This window comes from Nerophis ophidion, linkage group LG27, assembly GCF_033978795.1.
Source record: "Nerophis ophidion isolate RoL-2023_Sa linkage group LG27, RoL_Noph_v1.0, whole genome shotgun sequence".
In the NCBI taxonomy this organism is placed as follows: domain Eukaryota; kingdom Metazoa; phylum Chordata; class Actinopteri; order Syngnathiformes; family Syngnathidae; genus Nerophis; species Nerophis ophidion.
In genome coordinates this window covers 17579761-17604723 of record NC_084637.1, presented here as the reverse complement: position 1 = coordinate 17604723, position 24963 = coordinate 17579761, and the positions used below count along the sequence as shown (strand labels likewise).

General features: G+C 41.7%; 1 protein-coding gene, 1 long non-coding RNA gene and 4 other non-coding genes across 8 annotated transcripts; 3 read left to right on the top strand and 3 right to left on the bottom strand.

Moving 5' to 3' along the window:
- Positions 1-860: 860 nt before the first annotated feature.
- On the bottom strand, positions 861-7875 carry LOC133544310 (uncharacterized). Of its 3 annotated transcripts, XM_061889514.1 has the most exons (15): positions 7778-7875; positions 6128-6425; positions 5867-6011; positions 5570-5796; positions 5379-5491; positions 4856-5298; positions 4450-4774; positions 4020-4247; positions 3402-3945; positions 3106-3318; positions 2858-3025; positions 2470-2718; positions 2126-2377; positions 1442-2035; positions 861-1351 (listed from the first exon to the last, which is right to left on the bottom strand). In XM_061889514.1, the coding sequence occupies exons 2-12, from the start codon at positions 6135-6137 to the stop codon at positions 2711-2713; spliced, it is 2424 nt and encodes an 807-aa protein (XP_061745498.1). In that variant the 5' UTR covers positions 6138-6425; positions 7778-7875; the 3' UTR covers positions 861-1351; positions 1442-2035; positions 2126-2377; positions 2470-2710. The 3 variants fall into 3 exon arrangements, with proteins under 3 accessions (XP_061745498.1, XP_061745496.1, XP_061745497.1); XM_061889512.1 differs by having other exon boundaries at positions 2470-3025; XM_061889513.1 differs by lacking the exons at positions 6128-6425; positions 7778-7875 and having other exon boundaries at positions 2470-3025; positions 5867-6115.
- A 177-nt stretch (positions 7876-8052) lies between these two features.
- trnad-guc (transfer RNA aspartic acid (anticodon GUC)) lies at positions 8053-8124 on the bottom strand. Its single transcript has one exon. It is a non-coding gene; the product is annotated as a tRNA-Asp (tRNA).
- Positions 8125-8246: 122 nt separating this feature from the next.
- On the top strand, positions 8247-8328 carry trnal-uag (transfer RNA leucine (anticodon UAG)). Its single transcript has one exon. It is a non-coding gene; the product is annotated as a tRNA-Leu (tRNA).
- A 4098-nt stretch (positions 8329-12426) lies between these two features.
- Positions 12427-12498, top strand: trnae-cuc (transfer RNA glutamic acid (anticodon CUC)). The gene has a single exon. It is a non-coding gene; the product is annotated as a tRNA-Glu (tRNA).
- Positions 12499-14060: 1562 nt separating this feature from the next.
- trnae-uuc (transfer RNA glutamic acid (anticodon UUC)) lies at positions 14061-14132 on the top strand. Its single transcript has one exon. It is a non-coding gene; the product is annotated as a tRNA-Glu (tRNA).
- A 5544-nt stretch (positions 14133-19676) lies between these two features.
- On the bottom strand, positions 19677-20321 carry LOC133544331 (uncharacterized). The gene is made up of 3 exons (XR_009804632.1): positions 20272-20321; positions 19806-19907; positions 19677-19732 (listed from the first exon to the last, which is right to left on the bottom strand). It is a non-coding gene; the product is annotated as an uncharacterized LOC133544331 (long non-coding RNA).
- Between the last annotated feature and the right edge of the window lie 4642 nt (positions 20322-24963).

Sequence of the window (24963 nt, the reverse complement as noted above, 5' to 3'; positions counted from 1 at the left end):
ACCAAATCAGTAACACCAAGATTGGTCCTCATTTGGAAAACTTGTGGAAATCAGGCCAAAACATTAGTTTTGGAGTTCTTTACGCTAGGAATGTGATCAAAAAGAACACAACCAGGGCAGGGGTGAGGATGTGTGCAGCAGTCCAAATACAACACAAAATGAGTGACAGTGTAAATGCCGACAAATTTGTCAGCAAAAATAAGTTCAAATGCCTTCTAATCTTTTACATACATTCTAGGTTTCAACTTAATCCGTAATACTGAATTTGAGTCACTGACTCTAATACACAATTTTTCCTTTTTGAAGACTTGTTATGCATCCTGATTTCGAGGAATGCTCAAACAGTAGTAAAGTACTACCATATCCGTAGGACTGTGCAGTATCTCCAGGTCCACGCATCACAATTTTCAGAGAGGAATACTTTGGTCACTGCGCAAAAAAACCCGCCGGATCTTCGGGCTTGCGCTTCCGGCGCAGTGCGGCCCGCGCGCCGCACTTTCCCCTGTGCCGCATCACCCGCGATCTTCCCACCGCGTCGGTTTTCGCGGAGACGCACGCGCGACGCCGGACTCGTACCCGCCCTCGCATGCAAATTAGCCATGTGCTCGGTGTGTCGCCTCCAGGGAGGCCGCGGCCACCGCACGGCGGTATAGCTCACCTAGTAGCGAGGAGCGCGGAGCAGTCCGACCTGTGACGGCGAGCGTTCGCGTCCCGGCCTCGTCACGATTAATCCACGCCAACATATAAGACAATAAACAAAAACAAAACTCATTCACGATTTTATAGACATATTTAAATATTTATGTGTATATTGACTTATTAGTATATAAATAACTGTAATTATATGATAACTTCATGATTTATGGACATATTTAAATAAACATATGTGTATTGGCCTATTAGTATATAAATTAGTGTAGTTTTTAAACTTATTAGTATATAAATAACTGTAGTTTCTTTTGAGTATAATAACTGCATTTAAAGAAAGCAATGCAAACAATCATTACAATTTCCACACCACCATAAAAGTAAACTGTACAATGCAAAAGTCATGTAGAAAGTATATACAGGGTATTTTTTACAGTAAACATATAAGACAAGATGCAATAAAACTATACAATGCAAAAGTCATGTACAAAGTATTGTATTCCAGAAGTATTTTTGAAAGGGACAATGCAAAAAACAGAGGGTCATAAGGTTACAGAGGTGGTTTTGGTAAAATCTTCCGCAGCAACAACATTGAATGGGCGTATGGGTTGGGCACAGGGGTCTGTGGGTTGGGCACAGGGGTCTGTGGGTTGGGCACAGGAACAGCAGGTGGCTGGGTTGCTCTTGTGTGCTGGGCCTGCCTCTGTGGGTGACAAGATGAAACAATCAGTAAAGAAGTTGAGGTAGTGCAGGTAAAAGGATGAGGGCAACAATCCTAAACACACACTAGTACCTGTCTTTTGGGTGTCCTGGCTCCTCTTCTCAGCCAACCACTCCTCCACCGAACGCCCCTTCGAACCGTGCGCAAAAGGTCTCGTTTCTGTAGCGACTGTGGCCATATTCTTTCTTCTTTCGTTGCCCACGGAGTTTGCACTTGAATGTCTCGGTTCGCTTGGGAGCGGCATCCATAATACCACCTAGGCTAAGTGCCTTCTTTTTCTGATACCAGGCTGTTGAGTGTGGTATCCTGGGAAGAGGAGGAGCAGCAGCCGCAGAGGACGATAATGATGGAGGAGCAGGAGCAGCAGCAGCAGCAGAGGATGATGGAGGAGGAGGAGGAGCAGCAGAGGATGATGACGATGGAGGAGCAGCAGCAGCAGCAACAACAGCACGGTAGAGTTCTGGCACCACAGGCCCCCTTCGTGTGCAAGCCAGGCCAGATGTGTCAGCTGGGTGCTGAAAGTTGTGCGCGTCATGGGGTTGTGCGACATCTACCATCAGTTCCCTGGCTGCAGGAAGGGACTGTGTCGTCGTCGCTGCTGCACTTTGTGCTGGCACCGTCGCAACAACAGCAGCAGTGGCCATGTCCTTACACCGCTTGTTGAACCTGGGTGTGTTTATATATATGTATTAGCATTTCCACCGATAATCAGCACTGTGTTACGAAGCATACATAGTATTATTACACAAGCGTTACCATTGAGTGAGCGTGCGGTGGTCGACCTCCATGAGGCGAATGCTGCAGCCAGCAGCTTTGATGACCCGGTTGCTGGACAGGTTCTCGCGAATGCGCGTGTAGTCCCGCATGATCAGTGACCATCGGCTCTGCCGGAACCCCGAAATGCAGTGCTCTTGGCTGTGGTGGCTCAACAGCTGAATGAAGACGGCCTCCATCAACCTGCTTCTGTCCGGGGAGTGCGCAACCTCGGTGCCCCGCCCGATGCACAAACTAAATGGAAAGAACACCAACATCACACACGTTGAAAATAAATTGTCTTGCAAAGGACACAATGAAATTGTGAAATTATTTTGCGTACATACCGTTTTACACTGGCCACCCCTTCCAAGTTGTGTTGCCTGGAGACCTGGAAGCGTCCCTTGTTCAGCTTGGGAGCGTGGCGGGGGGGAAGGCTGAGAGGCGTTTTTTCTCCGTCCGTCAGCTTTTGCCAAAGTTCTATTATATGCCTCTCCTGCCGAGGCGGCACAAACATTTGGCGCCGCAGCGCAACCAGGGCGGTGGCCAAGCGACAGACATGCTGGTATCCGCCGTTCCCGTCTGGACCTAACATTCTGTGTCAAAAAACAGATCTTTATATTACTCAGAGTCAAAATTGTCAGGTAAGTCAGGAGAAAGATGACACTTCTTCTTCTTCCTTCTCTTCTGCTGGCTCATCGTCGGGAGGCCGAGTCATGGAGGAATGGCGGTCACCCGTATACTGCTCGATTCCCACTGGCTCGTCATCGTAACCCTCATCATCCTCGAGTTGGTCTTCGTCCTCCATGTCATCTGAGACAGGCTGGTCCGGATCATCCACAATGTGGGACTGCAGCACGACGCCAGTCTGGGCATACAGATACTGGAGGCCAATAACCTCTCCTGGACACAATTAGACATCGAATGAGACCGGGATGGACTTTTATGGCCACCGCAGCAGCAGCAAAGCTCCCCCCCGCTACCTGTGTACTTGCTCGCCGGGGTGTAATTGTCAACCAGCGTGAGACCCATGAGCTCTTGTGTCAGCTGCGCGAGCGCGTCTTGCAGGCCGGCGTCGTAACACTGCACCGTGACATCATCGGTCCCTTTCACCGCCGCTCTTCCTCGGCCCTCGTTCCACCTACACAGACCCTCCAGAAGGTAAACCTGGAAATGGAGCGCGTTGGCCGACGTACCTGTGGCATCGTAAAGAAGAAAGGTGTTAGACACGTACGTCTGCAAAAGTGGCCCAAATGGCTTATCAAAAACAGTCGTTTACCTGGAATGAAACGGGACAAGTGCAGGTGGAAGCTCTCCAGAGAAGTGGAGCCCCTTGCACAGCGGAAGACGGGAAGAGCCACCCCTCCTCTGGTCACTGTGGAAGTTCTTGTATAAAGCGCCACGCCAGGCGGGTCCTGGATGCAGCCCAAGTGGCGTCGCTGAGTGCTCCAAATCTCCTTCATCCTGCCTTGGTCAAAAAGCTTGACGCCCAAGGTGTCTTTGGCATCCCACAGGTGATCCAGCACCTCCTGGACAAGACGCGTGGTCTCCTCCACTCCTCTGGTGCGCCGGCGGCAGTGACGGTGCAGCTCCTTGCGCGACGGCTCGACGTGGGCGTTCCCGCCCCGCTCCGCCCGCTTAGCCTCGCGCAGGCGGCTCATGTCCCCTTCGTCCCACTCAAACATGGCAAACGAGAGTCTGTTCATGAATTTGCCATACAGCGTGTGGGTCTCTGTGGAAACGCCCCTGGCAAAGCGGCGCATGAGGTGCCACGCGTCCAGGCGCACCACCAGCCTGTCCCACTCGCCGAACGTAGCCGCCACCTAATGACACAGACCCGCGTTATGCCCGACAGGCCATAATTTGAAGACTACCACACAACAGATCAAAACCTCACCTTAGGCTGTCCGGCGGCGGAGCAGCAGCAGTCACGGTCCACGTAGAGCACGTGAGGAGGGTCTCGCCCGGCCTCTCGGTAGCGGCGCATGAGTCCCTGGGCCATGGCCAGCAGACCGCCCCCCTCTGCCGCCGTCAGCACCGACATTAGCACCTGGCCCAGCTCGTTGCCGACGTTGGTGACCCAGGCAGCCGTTCCCGCGGCTTCACCTGCCAGCTTCTTGGTCATCTAGGAAACACAAAAGACGTAAGGCACTTGATGTGATCGTAGTTGGTGCCATTTCTACGATGAATTGATTAACGTGGACCCCAACTTAAACAAGTTAAAAAACTTATCCGGGTGTTACCATTTAGTGGTCAATTGAACGGAATATGTACTGAACTGTGCAATCTACTAATAAAAGTATCAATCAATCAATTCTCGGACGTACCTTCTTGGTGGAGTCCATTTTCAGGATACTTCCGAAAGTAGACGTAATCCTGGCCTTCGGGTGCTCCATGAGAGGAAGAACCTCCCTCACGTACACCGACAGCAGCGAGGAAACGCTAGGCAGCGGGCGCATGGGCGGGATACAGGCCCTCGGCAGCGGGAAGGAGCTGACGGAGCGAAAGCGAGCCATCACCTCCAGGTAGCCGAGTGCCCGAGTCTGCCACTCTCGTGAGTGCTCCTCTACCAAGTAGGAGAGAAGCCGAGTGGCACTGTTACCCAGCGTGCGAGCCTGCATTTGCCGTATGACCTTCTTGTCACAAGATAACCTGTTAAACGGGATAGGAACATACGGTCACACAGATTCCAGACTAATGCATCACACATCCTCGCCTCTTTAAATGACTCACCTGTAGGTGAGGATCGCCGGGAACTCTGCCTGTTTTGCCGTGCTCAGCTGCCCGATGATGTTGCTGGCCCAAGCGGCATACTTCTTGTGGCACGCGTGGCACTCCAGATACTCTGTGGCCATGTAGTACCAGTCACTTAAGTCCAAGACCTTTCTCAGGGTCTTGTACAGTCCAAAACCCGTCAGCTTGTGCTTGCATTTTGGGCACTCCAGTTTGCAGCCCCAAAGCTTGTACGGGCACCACAGGAAAAAGCGCGAGAGGAAAAAGACGGCGGACGAAGCAGGGGGCTGCGTGTAATACGGCAATTTCTTAGGAGGTTGCCACCACAGTTGCAGCCCAGACTTGAGAACCGCTTTCCCCTTGGGACCTCGGAAAAAAAGCGCACGGCCCACCCAGTCGTGCTGTTCTTCCGGCAGCGTCTGTCGCCAGGACTTGGGCAGCAACTGTGACAAAAAGGACACCAAATAAACACGTTGGCTGGAACAACCGCTACCGTCACGGCGCGTTCGCAATGCGCTCGTACCTCGGCACCTGAAGTCAGGGGCGACGCAGCAGCATCATGTCCGGCGATAGGAGCGGTAAGGCGGGAAGGGCCTGCTTCCAGCGGCGTCCTCATTGTCTGCGAGGTAGTAGAAGCTGTCGGCACATTTCAGCCAGCTCACTTCAGTTCAGATTAGCGTATATCTTGGAGAAAGAACAATGATGAAAATTCACGCTGAGATTCCACCTCCATGGCCGCTTCAACGAGCATTGCATCAGTGGGCTCCTCTTCACCTGTAAACAAAGTCATACAAACCTGGGAAGAGCATTTACCTGAGGCGTCACGTCCGGCCGCGGCGGTCTGCGTTTGTGCATTCTTGTCACGCTTCAACACGTAACGCTGGAAGGCATACATGGTGGAACCCGGTTTGGTTTGCTTGCCTCGTAGCCATTGCAAGTAGCTGCATAGACACAACACATATGTTACAGGTGCAATGGAAGGTATTCCACTATCAATCAAATCAAACTTACGATTGATCATCGCCGTTGGGGGATTCATACAGTGCGGAGTATGTCCTTTTGGCATGAGCCCCAAAACCCACTGCTCTGCCATCCAGCTCCCTGAAGGGCATCTCCCCCATGCGCACGGCCTGAGAGCGAAGGGCGGCGACCATGTCTGGAAAGAGCTGTGCGTAAGACGCCAGTGCGGTTTTGTTGACCGCGAGAGGTGACCGGGAAGTGTCTCCGCTGTCACGCTCCTTTTGGTGCAACACCACGATGCTACAGGCGTACCCCACGTCATTCCCCAGCAGCCACTTGAAGGTTTGACCCCGGTACTGCCCAAACTGGAGCTTGCTCTCACTGAGCACCAGCTTGGGGCATCCGGGGTCTCCTCCAGACTGGCGGATGCGTGCCCGGCCTTCCTCTTTCACCTCCTCCCCTTTCTGCACCGCGCAGGCCACCGAGGACTTAGCTTCCTTCGCCACCTTGGCCACCTCCGCCGTACGCTCCAGGGTTAGCTCAGTGGCGAAGCCATGAAACACAAACAGTGGGCGAAAATCCATCTTGTGTTGTCCAAGGAAGCAATTGTCTGCCAAAACAAAGCATAAAGTCACATACATGTTGATAAACACTTTAATTATTGACAACAACAACAGCAGTAGTACCTGTATATGTAGCAACAGTAGTATTAGTACTAGAAGTAAACATTTAGTAGTAGTAGTAATAGTAGTAGCAGCAGCTGTATATGTAGTAGCAGTAGTATTAGTAGTAGCAGTAGTATTAGTAGTAAACAACATTGGTAGTAGTATTAGTAGTAATTGTATTTGTTTTACTAGTAGCAGTACTGTAGTAGTAGTAGTAATGTTATTGTAGTAGTACTGGTATTACTTTTAGTAGTATAGCAGCAGTACAACAGTAGTAGTAGTAGCAGCAGTACTTGTAGTAGTAGTATTTGTTATTGTAGTAGTATTACTTGTAGTATAGTAGCAGTACAACAATAGTAGTAGTAGTAGTAGTAGTAGTAATTGTATTTGTTGTTGTAGTAGTAGTAGTAGTAGTACTTGTAGTAGTATTTGTTATTGTAGTAGAAGTACTACTTGTAGTATAGTAGCAGTACAACAATAGTAGTAGTAGTAGTAGTAGTAGTAATTGTATTGTTGTTGTTGTAGTAGTAGTAGTAGTAGTAGTAGTAGTAGTAGTAGTAGTAGCAGCACTTGCAGCAGTGCTAGCAATTGTATTTTTTGTAGTAGTACATGTAGTAGAAGCAGTACTTGTAGTAGTAGTAGTAGTAGTAGTAGTATTTGTTATTGTAGTAGTACAGTAGCAGTCATACAGTAGCAGTACTACTAGCAACAACAACAACAACAGTAGTAGTAGTAGTAGTAGTAGTATATTAGGGAAAAAAAAAAGTTTGATGGGGATGGCGGCCATTTTAGCTTAGGATTTCTTTTGTTCTCCAAACAAACAAACAAAGTCATACTGTTCCTGCGCCGATTTAATCACAAATAACACGTCTGTTACATTTAACACGTTTGTTTAGTTACACACACACACACACACACACACACACACACACACACACACACACACAATTAAACGTGTTTTTTTTCGTTTGTTTGTTGTTGGTGTTGTTTAAATGTATTAAATTGCATACAACACACTCCCAACAAGCTGCTTGATGTCTCCCTTCCCATTGCTAAAAAGTTACACCACAACAGTAACTTTACAAAGTTAAAACATACACACACACACACACGATTAAAACATGTTTTATTTGCGGTAATTGTTTAAATGTGTCGATTACCTGTCCGTTTGCACCACCCCCTCTTCTCCTCCTCATGTTAAAAGTGTTAGAACGCACACCACAACGTTAACGCTATTAATGTAAAAAGCCCAATACTTTCACACACTGAACGTTCACATTTTAAAGTAAAAACTTACCGTCGTCTTTGTCTGAATTTGAAGAGCCGCGTATATTCCTATCGAAGTGAAGAGGTGAAACAGACGCGCACCTCTAAGGGCGGATTCCACCCTTCTTTATGGGGCGGAGTCTAGAGGGACGGGACCAATCACTGCGTTTCTAAGCTTTTCCCACTTGGCTCAGTGAAAGCCAATCAGATGGCTCAAATTTAGAAAATGGAACAGAGACCATTCATCTCCGCGAGGCGAGCTTGAACAATATGTTAACTAATGAAAATAAGAGGAACCAAAACAATCTCCCCGTCAGGGAATCGAACCCTGGTCTTCCGCGTGACAGGCGGAGATACTGTCCACTATACTAACGAGGACTGCACTGTCCAGCGTTGTCTAAAGAACAACCAACGATCGAGGCGTATCCCTGCCACGCCACAACCACAGCGGTGCCATGTCATAATGCAGATAAATTGATACTCTAAACCTTAAGTATGACGGTAGTGTGGCCGAGTGGTCTAAGGTGCTGGACTTAGGCTCCAGTCTCTCAGGAGGCGTGGGTTCAAATCCCACCATTGCCATTTCTATCCCTGTAACACACTTGTATCTTTCCTGACTAAAGCAGTAAGACCAAGCTTGGTCCTCATTTGGAATGCTTTGGAAAACTTGTGGAAATCAGGCCAAAACATTAGCTTTGGAGTTCTTTACGCTAGAAATGTGATCAAAAAGAAATCAACCAGGGCAGGGGTGAAGATGGCTAAAAGGTGGACATGTATGTTTTTGTCAACCTGTCGTTTGAAGATCTGCGCCCCTACCTTACACACTCAGGCCAGTTGTATTGATTCCTGTATTCGGATCACACCACAGTGATAGCATGTATCGCTGGTCGGCACGGAGTGACTTGCATGAGGGAGATGGCCTGTCTGGTGACATTGTGTGCAAACTCCAAACTCACCCTCAACACCGACTACACCAAGGAATCATTAAAAGGACATGAGGAATGAACGTCGGTTTGCTCTTGTTAGAGTTGTATACTTTTTCCACGTCCATATTCCTGCAGCAGTTTCTTAAGACACAAGAGTTCCCGCTCAAAGACTTCAACCTATGACCAGTGCAAACCACATTTCAGACTTTGTACAACTGACATGGTGCTTATGCATCCGTGAAAAAAGCAGCCAGGAGGCAAGTGTCTAGGAATGTTGTCAGCTCCTTGGTGGTCTAGTGGCTATGATTCGGCGCACTCACCGCCGTAACCCAGGTTTGATTCCGGTTCAGGGAAGCACTGTCTAACCAGTATGGGAGCAGTCAATTTGTGATTTATGTCCACAATTCTCATATTTATGCTCATTGGATGCAAATCATTAACATTGACATTTTGTAAGAAGGTAACCGGAAATTTGTTAGGCTGTTCTTCAGCGTGGAAGTCTGAACAATGGGTGTTCTTAACATGTAGTGAAACCGAAGAGTGTAAGTGGGACCGGACAAATATCTTTCACATAAAACACGCAAGATAGCAGAGGATAGTTTCGATCTATCGACCTCTGGGTTATGGGCCCAGCACGCTTCCGCTGCGCCACTCTGCTAACTGTATTAACAGTCCCGGCTTTATGGAGGCGTGGATTGAAATACCATCGCTTATAATTTCCTGGTGAGAAACTTGCTTGTTTTCTGAGACGAAAATAATTTGTGCTTGTCAAATAGTACTAAGGCACCCCAAAGTAGAGGCGTTTGTTTCTTCCGCAGAACTGGACTTCCAACAGTCGAGGTAAAGACACTGTTTTTGAAAACTTTTCATGCATCCTGATTTCGAGGAATGCAACAAACGGTAGTAAAGTACTACCATATCTGTAGGACCGTGCAGTATATCCAGGTCCACGCGTCACAATTTTCAGAGGGATACCGTGGTCACTGCTCAAGGTTGAACAATATATTAACCAGAGGTGGGTAGAGTAGCCAGAAATTGTACTCAAGTAAGAGTACTGTTACTTTAGAGATGTATTACTCAAGTAAAAGTAAGGATTAGTCACCCAAATATTTACTTGAGTAAAAGTAAAAAGTATGTTGTGAAAAAACTACTCAAGTACTGAGTAACTGATGAGTAACCTGTTCGTTTAATAATTACGGCAACAAGTAATGCACAAAAACATAAAAATAGCAATGAACAAACTCAGAGTCAGGAATATCTCTTAAGCAACTAAAACAATAATATATATTAAATAATAATACATTAAAATAAAAGAAATAAGGCAGATTGAGCCACAATAACTTAACAGCACAATAGGCTATGTAGGCATTCATTGATTGATTGATTGATTGATTAAAACTTGTATTAGTAGATTGCACAGTACAGTACATATTCCCTACAATTGACCACTAAATGGTAACACCCCAATAAGTTTTAACGTTAATCAATTACTTAATAAATGACCAAGTTGAGGTGATCTACCTCATATATACATACACACACATATAATATATATATATATATATATATATATATATATATATATATATATATATATATATATATATATATATATATATATATATTCACAGTATATAATGTATAGTTTTTTATTTTGCCGTTTTTGTTTAAATGTTAAAGGTGTTTTAATGAATATACATGCATGTTTAACATATAGATTCCTATCTTTCATGAAGACAAGAAAATAAGTTGGTGTATTACCTGATTCTGATGACTTGCATTGATTGGAATCAGACAGTATAGTGCTGATAATGTCCACATTTTCAAATGGAGGAGAAAAAAAGTTCCTCTTTTCTGTCTAACACCACATGAAAGTCGTTTGTTTTTGGCATCTTATTTGTCCAGCTTCCATATTCGTTTTTATACACTTTACAAGAAATACATTGGCGGCAAACTCACATAATCTTCACATAAAACAAAGAACAACAACAAGAAAAGAAAAAAAAACACTCATTTGCTCGCTTGTTTGCGCTGGCTTTCGGAGACTCTTATTTTGTTAGCGCATGCTCGATGGAGCGGCGCTTTTATTTTGAAGACAGGAACTGTGCGATCAGTCTTTAGGCTTTTGACGGGAAGTACGGTTGAAATAAAAAGTGTCTTTTTTACTTTACACTTTTGATTGATTGGTTGAAACTTTTATTAGTAGATTGCACAGTACAGTACATATTCCGTACAATTGACCACTAAATGGTAACACCCCAATAAGTTTTTCAACTTTTTAGGTCGGATTCGACGTGTGACGGTCACGTGACCGCCTGGTTTTGTTTGATTGGTCCAACGTTACCAGTGACTGCATTTGATTGGTGAAACGCAGGCATGCGTAGTTCCTACTTTGAATGCGTGTCTGACAAAATCAAAACAAACAAAACGTGCATTAACAGATCGATGAAAAAAAAAGTAGCGAGTAACGAGCTGATTGTAGATAAATGGAGCGGAGTAAAAGTAGCGTTTCTTCTCTATAAATATACTCAAGTAAAAGTAAAAGTATGTTGCATAAAAACTACTCATAGAAGTACAATTTATCCCAAAAGTTACTCAAGTAAATGTAACGGAGTAAATGTAGCGCGTTACTACCCACCTCTGATATTAACTGATGAAAATAAGAGGAACCAAAAAAATATCTCCCCGTCAAGGAATCGAACCCTGGTCATGCACATGACAGGCGGAGATACTGTCCAATATACTAACGAGGACTGGGCTAACCTACAATTTTTAAAGAACAAATAACGATCCAGGCTTATCCCTGCCACGCCACAACCACAGCGGTGCCATGTCATACGTTTACCGTCTCAAAATGCCGATAAATTGATTCTCTTAAACTAGTAAATGACATTTGTGTGGCCAAGCGGTCTAAGGCGCTAGATTGAAGTTCCAGTCTTTCAGGAGGCGTGGGTTCAAATCCCACCACAGTCTTTTAAATTCTTGTAACACACTTGTATCTTTCCTGACCAAAGCAGTAAGACCTCATTTTTTGAGGTCTTTGGAGTTCTTTACACTAGGAATGTGATCAAAAAGAACACAACCAGGGCAGGGGTGAGGATTAGTGCAGCAGTCCAAATACAACACAAAATGAGTGAGAGTGTAAATATGCCGTGTTCTATCAACCTATATCATTTTGTACGTATGCAGATTACAAAGGCTTTTGGTCTGACTTTTCCCACACAGTTTTAAGGATGAAGGATCAATTATTCAATAAAGCAAAGGAAAGTTTTGTTTCATTGACTTGGTATGGCTAAAAGGTGGACATGTATGTTTTTGTCAACCTGTCGTTTGAAGATCTGCGCCCCTACCTTTGACACCCAGGCCAGTTGTATTTTTTCCCGTATTCAGATCACACCACAGTGATAGCATGTATCGCTAGTCGGCACGGAGCGACTTGCAGGAGGGAAATGGCCTTTCTTGTGACATTGAGTGGAAACTCCAACCTCACCCTCAACGCGGACTACACCAAGGAGTCAATAGAGGACATGAGAAAAGAACGTATGTTTGCTCTTGTTAGAGTTGTATACTTTTTCAACGTCCAAGTCCATATTTCTGCAGCAGTTTCCTAAGACACAAAAGTTCTCGTTTAAAAACTTCAACCAATGACCTTTGCAAACCACATTTCCGACTTTGTACAACTGACATGGTATGGGTGCTTCGTGCATCCGTCAAAAAAGCAGCCAGGAGTCAAGTGTCTAGGTAAATTGTAAGCTCCCTGGTGGTCTAGTGGCTAGGATTCGGCGCTCTCACCGCCGCGGCCCGGCTTCGATTCCCGGTCAGGGAAGCACTTTGTAACCAGTCTTGGAGCAGTCAATTTTTAACTTATGTCAACAATTCTCATGTTTATGCTCATTGGTTGCAAGTCATTAACATTGACATTTTCAAAAAAGGTAACCGGAAATTTGTTCAACTGTTCTTCAGCGTGGAAGTCTGAACAATGGGTGTTATGTCGTGAAACCGAAGAGTGTAAGTGGAACCTAGCGGATATCTTCCGCATAAAAAACCCCAGCTAGCAGAGGATAGTTTTGATTTGTCAACCTCTGGGTTCTGGGCCCAGCACGCTCCCGCTGCGCCACTCTGCTAACTGCATTTGCAGACCTAGCTTTATGGTGGCGTGGATTGAAATACAATCACTTATGTTTTCTTGGTGAAAAACTTGCTTGTTTTCTGAGACAAAAAGTATTTGTCCTTGTCAAATAGTACTAAGGCACCCCAAAGTAGAGACGTTTGTTTCATCCACAGAACTGGACTTCCAACAGTAGAGGTACCGACACTCTGGACTTAAAAAGATTAAATGCCGACAATTTTGCTGTCCTGCGTTTTCTAAACAACAACCAACAATCCAGGCTTATCCCTGCCACGCCACAACCATAGCGGTGCCATGTCATACGTTTGCCGTCTCATAATGCCGATAAATTGATTCTCTAAGCCATATATGTGATGGTTATGTGGCCAATTGGTCTTAAGACGCTGGACTTAGCCACCAGTCTCTCAGGAAGCGTGGGTTCAAACCCAACCACTGCCTTTTCTATTCCTGTAACGCATTTGTATCTTTCCTGACCAAAGAACTAAGACCAAGCTTGGTCCTCATTAGGAATGCTTTGGAAAACTTGTGGAAATCAGGCCAAAACATTAGCTTTGGAGTTCTTTACACTAGGAATGTTAATCAAAAAGAACACAACCAGGGCAGGGGTGAGGATGTGTGCAGCAGTCCAAATACAACACAAAATGAGTTACAGTGTAAATATGCCGTGTTCTATCAACCTATGTCATTTTGTACGTATGCAGATTACAAAGGCTTTTGGTCTGACTTTTCCCACACAGTCTTAAGGATGAAGGATCAATTATTCAATAAAGCAAATGAAAGTTTTGTTTCATTGACTTGGTATGGCTAAAAGGTGGACAAGTATGTTTTTGTCAACCTGTCGTTTGAAGATCTGCGCCCCTACCTTAGACACTCAGGCCAGACGTGATTTTTCCTATATTCGGATCACCCCACAGTGATAGCATGTATCGCTGGTCGGCATGGAGCGACTTGCAGAGGGAAATGGCCTTTCTGGTAACATTGTGTGGAAACTCCAACCTCACCCTCAACGTGGACTACACCAAGGAGTCAATAGAGGACATGAGAAAAGAACCTCTGTTCGCTCTTGTTAGAGTTGTATACTTTTTCCACGTCCATATTCCTGCAGCAGTTCCCTAAGCCACAAAAGTTCTCGCTCAAAGACTTCAACCAATGACCTTTGCAAACCACATTTCAGACTTCGTACACCTGACATGGTATGGGAGCTCCGTGCATACGTCTAAAAAGCAGCCAGGAAGCAAATGTCTAGTAAGGGCTTCAGGTCCCTGGTGGTCTAGTGGCTAGGATTCGGCGCTTTCACCTCCGCGGCCTGGGTTCGATTCCCGGTCAGGGAAACACTCTGTAACCAGTCTGGGAGCAGTCAATTTCTAACTAATGTCCACAATTCTCATGTTTATGCTCATTGGTTGAAAGTCAGTAACATTGACATTTTCAAAAGAGTTACCCGGAAATTTGTTCAACTGTTCTTCAATGTGGAAGTCTGAACAATGGGTGTTCTTATTAAGTCATGAAACCGAAGAGTGTAAGTTGAACCTAGCGGATATCTTCCACATAAAACACGCAAGTCAGCAGAGGATAGTTTCGACCTATCGACCTCTGAGTTATGGGCACAGCACGCTCCCGCTGCGCCACTCTGCTGACTGTATTTGCTGCCCCAGCTTTATGGAGGCGTGGATTGAAATACCATCGCAGGTGTTTTCCTGGTGAAAAACGTGTTTGTTTTCTGAGACAAGAAGGATTTGTCCTTGTCAAATAGTACTAAGGCACCCCAAAGTAGAGGCGTTTGTTTCTTCCACAGAACTGGACATCCAACAGTAGAGGTACCGACACTGTGGACTTAAAAAGATTAAATGCCGACGAATTTGTCAGTAAAAATACGTTCAAATGCCTTCTAATCTTTTACATATATTCTTGGTTTCAACTTAATCCGCAATACTGAATTTGAGTCACTGACCCTAATACACAGTTTTTCCTTTTTGAAAACTTGTTATGCATCCTGATTTCGAGGAATGCTCAAACAGTAGTAAAGTACTACCATATCTGTAGGACTGTGCAGTATCTCCAGGTCCACGCATCACAATTTTCAGAGAGGGATACTGTGGTCACTGCTCAAGGTTGAACAATATGTTAACTGATGAAAATAAGAGGAACCAAAACAATCTTCCCGTCTGGGAGGCTTTTGGTCTGACTTTTCCCACACAGTTTTAAGGATGAAGGATCAATTATTCAATAAAGCAAAGGACAGTTTTGTTACATTGACTTGGTATGGCTAAAACGTGGACACGTATGTTTTTGTCAACCTGTCGTTTGAAGATCTGCGCCCCTACCTTAGACACTCAGGCCAGTCGAATTTTTTCCTATATTCGGAACACAAAAGTTATAGCATGTATCGCTGGTCGGCACCAGAGGTGGTTAGAGTAGCCAGAAATTGTACTCAAGTAAGAGTACTGTTACTTTAGAGTTTTATTACTCAAGTAAAAGTAAGGACTAGTCACCCAAATATTTACTTGATTAAAAGTTAAAAGTATGTTGTGAAAAAAACTACTCAAGTACTGAGTAACTGATGAGTAACATGTTCCTTTAATGATGACGGCAACAAATAATGCTCTAAAACATAAAAATAGTAATGAACAAATTCAGAGCCACAAATATCTCTTAAGCAACTAAAACAATGATATATTAAATAATAATACATTAAAATAAAATAAATTAAGGCAAATTCAGCCACAATAACTTAACAGCACCATAGGCTCAGTAGGCAGAGGTTACAAAGGAAAATAATAAGTTAGCCTTTACGCAAACCAAAAACTCTGATAGGTGTGGGCTGCACCTGAGAACACTGTGCACTTCTGATTTGTGTGTGCATGCATGCGTAAGAGTGTGTGCATGTGAAGTTGCCCATAGCAAAGCAAAATTGAAGATGAGATCTCATGTATGTCTTATATATATCTCCTAGACATAAAAGAGCACTAATCGAGACCAAAGTAGTTTTCTCATTCTTCTCAAATGTAGCTCCTGAGAAATAAGGCTCGCAGTGAGCACTGTGAGAGATCTCAAAGTTGTCTAACAGTTATCTCTTTTTCCGATCGCAACTAAGACCAAAATGAGAGATGAATGAGCTGGTCTACAATATGTCTCAATAATGACTCAGTGAGAGATACACATGGTTTTGTTTCTCACTACTCACTGTTTGAGTTCTCAGATGTCTCTTTGCTATTTCGGCAAAAAGACAATCAACGAGTATTGGTTTCAATATGTCTCAATGATGTCTCAGTGAGAGATATACTTGGTTTTGTCTCTCACTGCTCACTATTTGAGTTGTTATATACCCGTTTTCTGTCTTAGAAAAAATTATTTCAAAAATGCATTTTAATTGACACAGTTTAATTATACCTCAATCATACTCCAGTTTATCTCATGCCAACATTTGGAGAAAATCATTAATTCAGGCAATATGGATATATGGTCTGTAATCTAAATGGTTTATTTAAATAATTTTCTACTTAATTTGTTGATTTCCTATCCGCACGCCATGTACAGTAACTCAGTGACTACAATTGTGAGATTTACAACTGAACCCAAACAATACTGATATGATCACAAGACACTTTTTAAGAGCTTTTAACATTTGTGAACTTTCTAGAGCAGTGGTTCTCAAACTCTTTTAACAAAGTACCACTTCAGAAAATATTTGGCTCTCCAACCACCATCATAAGGACTAATATTAAAATACAGTAGCATAGTAGGCCTATGTATTCATTAAAAAAGACAGTGGTTTTATTAAACAGGTAAATTTAATAAATTGGCCACTGAAATATTACACACTGCAAAAGCATAATCAACAATGATACTGCATATACAGTACATATTTACAGACTTTTAAAGCATCCACGGCAACATCACATCAGTGTGTATTTTCAGAGCATTTATAACAATGATCACAAATTTGATTTGTGGCTTTTTAGGCCAGTTCAGTTCTTAATTATTTAAAACTTTTCAAGTGTGTTGGGGAAATGAACTGCAAACACAATGCCAAGCATAGATGTGAAGTCAAGGAAAACAACTTTACCCAATATGTCATCCAAGGATACTACTGTACTGGCAGAAGTTTCCAATAGGTGAATAACATGACTGCATGTCTCATATGTTACACTATCTTGCAGACTATCGGGAGAAAGCAACTTGAACATTTTGAGCATATCGCTTAGGGCCTTATCAGTGACTTTATGACAGTTTACATAACACATGATGATCAGAAGGCACTCTGCCATGGTTTCTGATGCATTGTCATGTATTGGTTTGTTGTGTTCTTGAAATTTGACTCTTCTGCACACTCCTCACTCAAACTATCTTCAAATCCTTCATTAAACGTATGTCCGTCATTGTACATCCAATCCCCTATATCAGGGAGAGCTTCCTGAAATGATTGAGATGACTCATACTTAGCATCGACATGTAGTTTAGTTGTTAGGCCATCAGGAGGATCTGTGAGGGCTGTTCTGGAAAATGGTTTTCCATTGTCTTTGATAGTCAGAAGTAGAAATATTTTCATGTGCTGAAATTAAAATAGAATACAAATCATTAAAGGTTTTTTATAACATTTTGTCACAAGGCAAAACGTATAACATCTCAGTATATCGCTCACATTCTTGCACTCAAAAGTTTGTCATATTTTAGCAGGATTTGCTTCATGACAAAATTCACAACAAAACAATAGTCAGACACAGAAGACGGTCGGTGTACCTGGCAGGTAGGGAGAGGCTTGATGTTCCAGAGTGGTACATCCTGCATGGACACCTGAAGGTTGGATGTGTTCCATTTGAAGAGCAGTGTTTTGGGCTCCTTCAGTGTTATTCTGCTGCTATCCCCTGACACAAAGAAGAGGAACCAAAAAACTCAAAAGACTAAAATATATATTTTTTTAAAGACAAAAACATGCAAAACAAGAAGCAAGTTGACATAAATTGAACACATTATACAAATCCAGCTAATGGAATGCATTTACTTTTTCCCACATCTTCATCGCATTGTAGTTCATGTTTACATATCTTCTGTGTTTGTGGTAACACATAATCCACAGTGTTAAGTGTAACTCATCACAATACAACACACACTATTAAAACAAAGTTGTGGATGCTAATGCCAATCATAAGTAAATACACAGCATCAAACCAAACCTATGAGAAAGGATCTTGACGAGGGATGCAACATTATTGTAAATATTACGTTATTTTGGTTTCAAAATTCTCACAATAATGCCGTGATGTGTGACGCTATCAAACGAGAACTCCAGTGGGTGTGTTTTTTGTTCTGACAATATTAAGTGGGCTAATCTGATAAGTAAACTTGATCTCCCATCATAACCCGCGCAGTGTGGGACAACAAAGATCAAACAGGGGACATTATATAGGGGCGAAAAAGTGGAAGTGTGCAGGAGTGACGGGAACGTTTGTGCTTCGGTGATCCGAGGAATTGTTGCTGTGAAATATTTCTGTGCCTATAACTGTCGTGCTTGTTTAACCTTAAATAAAGTCTGCATACTGCAAGGTAAAGCTTGCCACGTTCATCCAGACCATTTCCAAGTCGACCCAGAGCTGTTGCAGCTCACCAAAGGAAATGTGGACATGCACAAAATAAGAAATTTGCCGACACTTCACACCACAATGTCTACAATAAGTTAGGGACTATGAGTAATATATTAGAATGAGTTATATGTTAGAACCATTATTTGGAAAATATCATTGATGTGAAACCAAGACGTCAGCAAGGGACAATATCCATTTGTGAGGTATTTACATGATTAAAAGTCAAATTATTAGTTAATTCTTAAGAATCAGTATTCTACAAACTAATACTAACATTTCCATTGCAAATGACAGTTTCTTAGGAAGTTAAAAGTAAAAAAAACACTAAACTAAACAGCAGTGATGTAACGATACCAAATTGTCATATCACCGTTACTGTGACCAAAATGATCACTGTTTGCATTATAATCGCAGTATTGTTGAATGTGCTAAAAATGTAATCAAACCCACAATAATACCAAGTTGTATTAAAAAAAAAACATACCGGACAAACAGAGTATAGTTTCTTGGCTAAAGAAACATTAGTTACACTGCAAGTTTACTGTTAATGTCAGTTTAAAGACACATATTTGAAAGTTTTGTTTTTTGTTTGTCTTTGTGTGTTACTTGAAATTCTGCTCCATTCCTTTGCACCTAAAGTACCTGTTAATAATAATAAATATGACTACAACATATGAACATTATGTTTGTGTTCAATTATAGTAAGTGTGTTTATCCTAAACATTCCTGCCACTTCATTTAACACCATCCATCCATCCATCCATTTTCTACCGCTTATTCCCTTTGGAGTCGCGGGGGGCGCTGGTGCCTATCTCAGCTACAATCGGGCGGAAGGCGGTGTACACCCAGGACAAGTCACCACCTCATCGCAGGGCCAACACAGATAGACAGACAACATTCACACTCACATTCACACACCAGGGACCATTTAGTGTTGCCAATCAACCTATCCCCAGGTGCATGTCTTTGGACTTTGACATTTTTGTAACAATATCTTATTGTGGCTTTAACACTGTGAGGATATCATACTGTGACATTTTGATATTGTTACATCATTATTTAGCCTTAACTTGAAGGTGAAAGGTTAAAAAAACATTAATTACACATGCTGAGATTACTTATATTTCAAGTTTCATTCTTCATACGTGCTACTGTAATCAGGGTAAAAGAAAGCAATATTTCTATGCTTGTTCCTGACAAACTGTGGACAGCTTTTTATCCTTCCATCTGGTCTGTAAATCTCAATCAGAACTAATTCACTTAAACAAAGAACACGCATATACATGTAACTTACTTAGACATTGCTCATCAGTCTCCACATTCACATAGGTGGTTGCAGGACGGGATGACTGCAGGAAGAAAAATAAAATATCATATATCTGCTGCCAGTTTAATGCACCACAACTATGCCAGTCTACTTACCAGCTTTACAGTCCTTCTTGATCATTTATTTGAGTCGACTTCTTTACCAGTTCTTCTCCATCGTTTTCCAGGTTTTCATTTTGTCATTTCGACACTCCAATACTATGTAAATACAGACAAAGGTTGCTGGAATATACAGTGGAACTTCTTGTAAATGTAAAACTCTATATTATGTCGAAGCAGTGTATGTTCAGTAATTTATATTGTTCATCTTCAAATGTTCTTTGAACATTTACTTCTATCATTGCTATTTCACTATGGGATGTATGAAGTGTAGTTTATCACTTGAGATGCCTCGCTGGAGGTAACTTTCATAGCTTCTAGCAAGGTGGTTGTGCCGTTGAATGCGGCATTTATAGCTATATTTCCGTAAATCAGTGACGTTACAGTAGTTTAATAAATACTAACTCGTGTAAGTTAAAGTAATTTAAATACCAAAACAAAAACAATAAATGGTATTACTTACTTGCAGTTGTTATTCCTTCAGTGCCGAATTGTTTCTTCAAGTCACATCCGCCCACTAAATGCGCATGCGTGTTTTTCAGGTAGGGCAAATATGATTGGACAGATTCATGGGGCGCCGTGCCAAATCTCGCGAGGGTGTTGTTGAGATCCACATCTCGGAATTTAGATAAAGTTGATTTTCTACTTATATGACCATCTGAAAATAGCCATTTTTGGCTATGAATAACTTTCAAAGGAAGGCAATTTAGAAAATTTACGCTTTCTATCAGACGGCGGCGGACATGACGCGTTGTTTGCCGTCAGTTAACGTCAGAAGAAGAAGAGGCGGGGAAACAGTAGGTGGCGTAACATTTCAACGTTGTCTGTGCGCCTACCTTAAACTAAACCAAGGAAGAAGAAGAACGCGAAGAAGAAAAAGAAGAAGAAGCGGGAAAGTTTTTGGAAACGAAGGTCGCAACGCTTGCGACATGAGACTTGGAGAGGTAAGTATGCTAATATTTTTTAGTTGGTCAACCATGTAATGTTGTGAAATTAAAATATTTAACTGTTGGTCCTTTAGCAGGCTGCGGTAACGCTAATGGTGTCTGCCTAACAAGTAATGTTAGCATACATAATGACCTTCACAATTGGATTCCACAGTGCATATTAATTTGGGGGGCTTAACTTAAAAATGTTTTATAATACTGTTGTATGTAAAGTGACAATCGACAAAGGAGGTCCGGGTTGCATTTTATTGGTAAGGCTGGCTATTTGCGATAAATGAGATTACATCCAAAAGTATTCAATGATTCACTAATTTGCCCCGCCATTTTGAAAGCAGCAGTATATTTGCTTACTTGCTGGCAGTGGCACAGTATGTTTTGTATCATGCTATCGATTGTATAAACTGCATATATTTAGGAAAATAAAGTAGGTATGTGTGTAAAATGTTAAACATTCATTAAATGAATCCGGTATTATCAGACAGGTCTTGTTAAGACTTGCAACATGATATAAGAATAGTTTTCCTGTGATACATGTTTAAAAACTTATGATTGTTTTAACCTGGTCAAAATGCACTAATTATGGTCAACCTCTTCAATACAAAGTCATTGGGGCTCGAGATTATATTCATGACCTTTTTGTTAAAAATACTCTAACTTTCCTAATATGTACCCCATTATAAAAAGGTGCCATCAAGCCCACAGCACATCAAAATAGATACGCATTAAAATAAGAATTAAACTGTCTGGTTTAAGATTTTTTTTTACTATAGCAAGAATGATCATAAATTATAATTTTGTTAACTTGTTTTTAACAGAAGTTAAATATGATTCACCCTAAAAGTTAACATGCATATGGAGTGACCCCATATATGTAAATAATTTCCATTTATATTATAGTTACATCCATATATTTTCTACTGCTTTTCCCTTTCGTGTCGTGGGGGTGCTATGTCCTATCCCAGTTCCGCTCGGGCGAAAGGCGGGGTACACCATGGACAAGTCAACTTAGATCGACAGACAACATTCACACACGCGTCAATTTAGTGTTGCCAATCAACCTATCCTTAGTTTGTGATCCAAAATTTATTTTTTCATTTACAGCATGGACCAAAAGGAAACGACTACAAGAAAGAGGTTAAGAGTTCCCACAAAGAAAATTAAGAACCTGCATAATTCTCCACCCCCAATTAAGCAATCTGGTAAGTCTCTATGTATGTGTGGCAAAGCGGACTACGGTTAAGCCAAATTGCATTACATGTAGCTAACAAACTGGAAAAAGGACTTTATTAGTTTGTGTAGTATTTAAAGAACAGCTGAGAATACCACCTTGGGAAAGTTGCCCCAAGGAAGTTAGGTAACAGTACCCTAATTATAATGTGGCCACACACCTCTAAGACAGCGATGGGCAAGCTCTTCCTACTGCATCTGCTTTAAAATGCAAATAGGGATGGGGAGAGGGAATAATCATAACATTGATGTCCAAATGAGATGACAAATACCAGTCCAATTTTTTATACTCAAATAAACTATTTTAAACACTTTCTCTTTTGCACTCTCTCTTTCAGATTGTTTGGCATTCGTCAGATGGGAGGACGGTTATACCGGCAAAATCTTTACAGGAGCAGACATTTTGTCAAGAGATGAAGCTCCTGTGCAGATCTTAGATCTTAAAACAGGAGATTCTGTTTTAGCAAAGTGGTCAGATGGTAAATTTTATAGGGCAACTGTTGAATATATTTTAGGAAAAGATCAGACTCAGTCACCAAAAGGCTGCCAAACTCCACAGGAGTTATTTTTAAATATGTTGGAAGCCAGTGAGCCATCACATTCAACATCAGGATCTGACACCATTACAGTAGATCACAACCCACTGTCTGAACATGATAATATTACAGCGCTGAATCTATCAAGTGACGGGGGACTTGTAACAGGCGGCAACACTGCCTATGGGTAAGCTTGACATTTATTACCTCATGCCTATGGGTCTGCAAGTTCAAAACGTTTAATCTTTAGCAAATTTAGTGAATTTCGAAACCAAAAAAACAGCATTAATTTAAACATTATTTTATTTGCCATCAAATCATTGTTTCATTAAATAGTATGTTAATAACAAATACAAATATTTGATGTATTAAATTGCTCAAAACCCAACATCTGTATCCACTCTGATTTCAGGATTAAAAGTTCTGAACTTATGGACCCTGAAAACAATTTGTTGCCATCATTTTATTACTTTTTGGTTATGGTCAAAACGTTCATAGAGTGTAAATATCCACTCTACAATCTCAGGTGTCAAAACTAGGGAGTAACAAAATGAACATTTCATGTCATGGTTACAATTGTTATCACAGTATTGATGAATGTGCTCAAGAAGTACTTGAACACACACTGAAATCTTATAAACAAGTTTTATTGAGAACAATTTACACAATATATACTTTCTTAACAGTTTTTAAACATTCAGTTTCACTTCAAAATATAAATTCTGTTTTTTTTTTTTCTTCAATTAAATATAAATAAGAATATGAAAAATATAAATAAAAGTAGTGTAAGGGTGGGAGTTCAAGGATGAGTGTCAAAAAACGGAGCTAACTTCTTATCAGCAATCAAGTATTAACTAAACACTTGTAGGTTCTCAGAGCAACACGGAAATGTGTCCAGTAAAAACCTGTCCGACCGGAGCTTTCAACAATAACAAAAATTCCATGGATGAATTAAGTAAACAATATTAAAAAAAATAGGATCCAAACAAAATTTGTGGAACGCTCTCCTTGGCCGCTGGTACTTGCTGTTGCTCTTGCCTAAACACCGCACTGAATTTCAGGACAGGGACACCATAACAAGCTTGGCTTGCTAGTTAGCATAATTATCATCATCGAGCTAGCTTACTTGTTGTTGATACTGTTACATGATTGGCTGTTGTCGTGTCCCTTCCATTGCTCAGTAAATACTGTTAACTGATTGTCTGTTGTAGCATGTCACTTCCATTGCTCAGTGACACTTCCTGTTTTCTGTTTACTGGGTTCCCAAAGCGCCTGTGACCTCCTGCAGCGAATCATGCTGGCTCGAATATTTTATCGAAAGCATTTAATATTGATATGATTATGTGTCTATCGCGATGTATAGTTATTGTTTTATTGGCCCAGTGCTATGTAGTATTGATTCTTAAAAAATATTTTCGGGGCTTTTGTCGGAGCCCTGCATGCGGATGGAAATGTTCCTCTTTTTTTGTGAATTTTCCTCTTCTTTTGTCAAAGGGTGCTCACATGCCTGTGCTTCCTTTGTGGAGAAATTGTATGAATTTTTTTAAAGTAATTAATTTGCATCTTATTGCATGAAATCCATATTTGATACTACAGAGAAGTAGAGGTTACTAGGTGATCAATTCCGTGGAGGAAAAAAAAAAGCAAGTTACTTGAAAATAATAAAATGTGTAATTTTTTGTTTTGTTTTAGATTTTACAGAACCACCAGTCTATTAAATACTTGTTCTCCTCACTTCACATAGACTAAGGTCCACTTTGGCCGCTGCTGGTTAAAATATACTGTAGGTCATTTCAGTAATTTTTTTGTAGTTCAGTATTTCTCATCTCTTTTGATGTTGTATATACATATATGGACAAATTGGGTTTATAGAATTGTAATCTATGGTTCAATGAAATTTCACAATAGGTTTACCAGAGAGGGAACCATTGGTCCATCACCCTGCAGCGGCAATACAGCCATCCCATCACTGTATGGCCTCCACATCAATTGTCAATTTCCTTATGGAGGCCATATATCTACCCTATCACCATATGGCAGGGGTGCCCAAAATGCGGCCCGGGGGCCATTTGGGGCCCCCAGGTCATTCTTTAACGGCACATTTTAAAAATACAATTGAAAAAAATCAAAAGTGATAAAAAGCGCAAACAGGTGAAATGTAACAAGAAAATGTTACAATGCTTTAATAACACAAAACTGCCATGCAGGCTGTTTCTTTCTTTAAAAAATAATGAATCAAAATCAATGTAATTTTGAATTATTGACCTATTCAAAACTTCAATTACGTCACATTAAATATTCCACTTTAGGGCATTTTTTGGGGAAAATGTTGCATATTTTGTGTTTTGCCATATAAAAAAATTAGCTGTTTTTTTTTTTTAAAGAAGGGCCTAAAACAAACAAACAAAAAAATTAAACAACAATAAAACTTCTAAAATTGACGGA

Bases quoted from the DNA above. Each gene is read 5' to 3' on its own strand.
- LOC133544310 (XM_061889512.1), bottom strand. The intron at 4,248-4,449 runs GTACGTCCGAGA...TGTGTTTCCTAG, and splicing joins AAATGGACTCCACCAAGAAG to ATGACCAAGAAGCTGGCAGG. The intron at 3,026-3,105 runs GTAGCGGGGGGG...AATTGTGTCCAG, and splicing joins CCCGGCGAGCAAGTACACAG to GAGAGGTTATTGGCCTCCAG.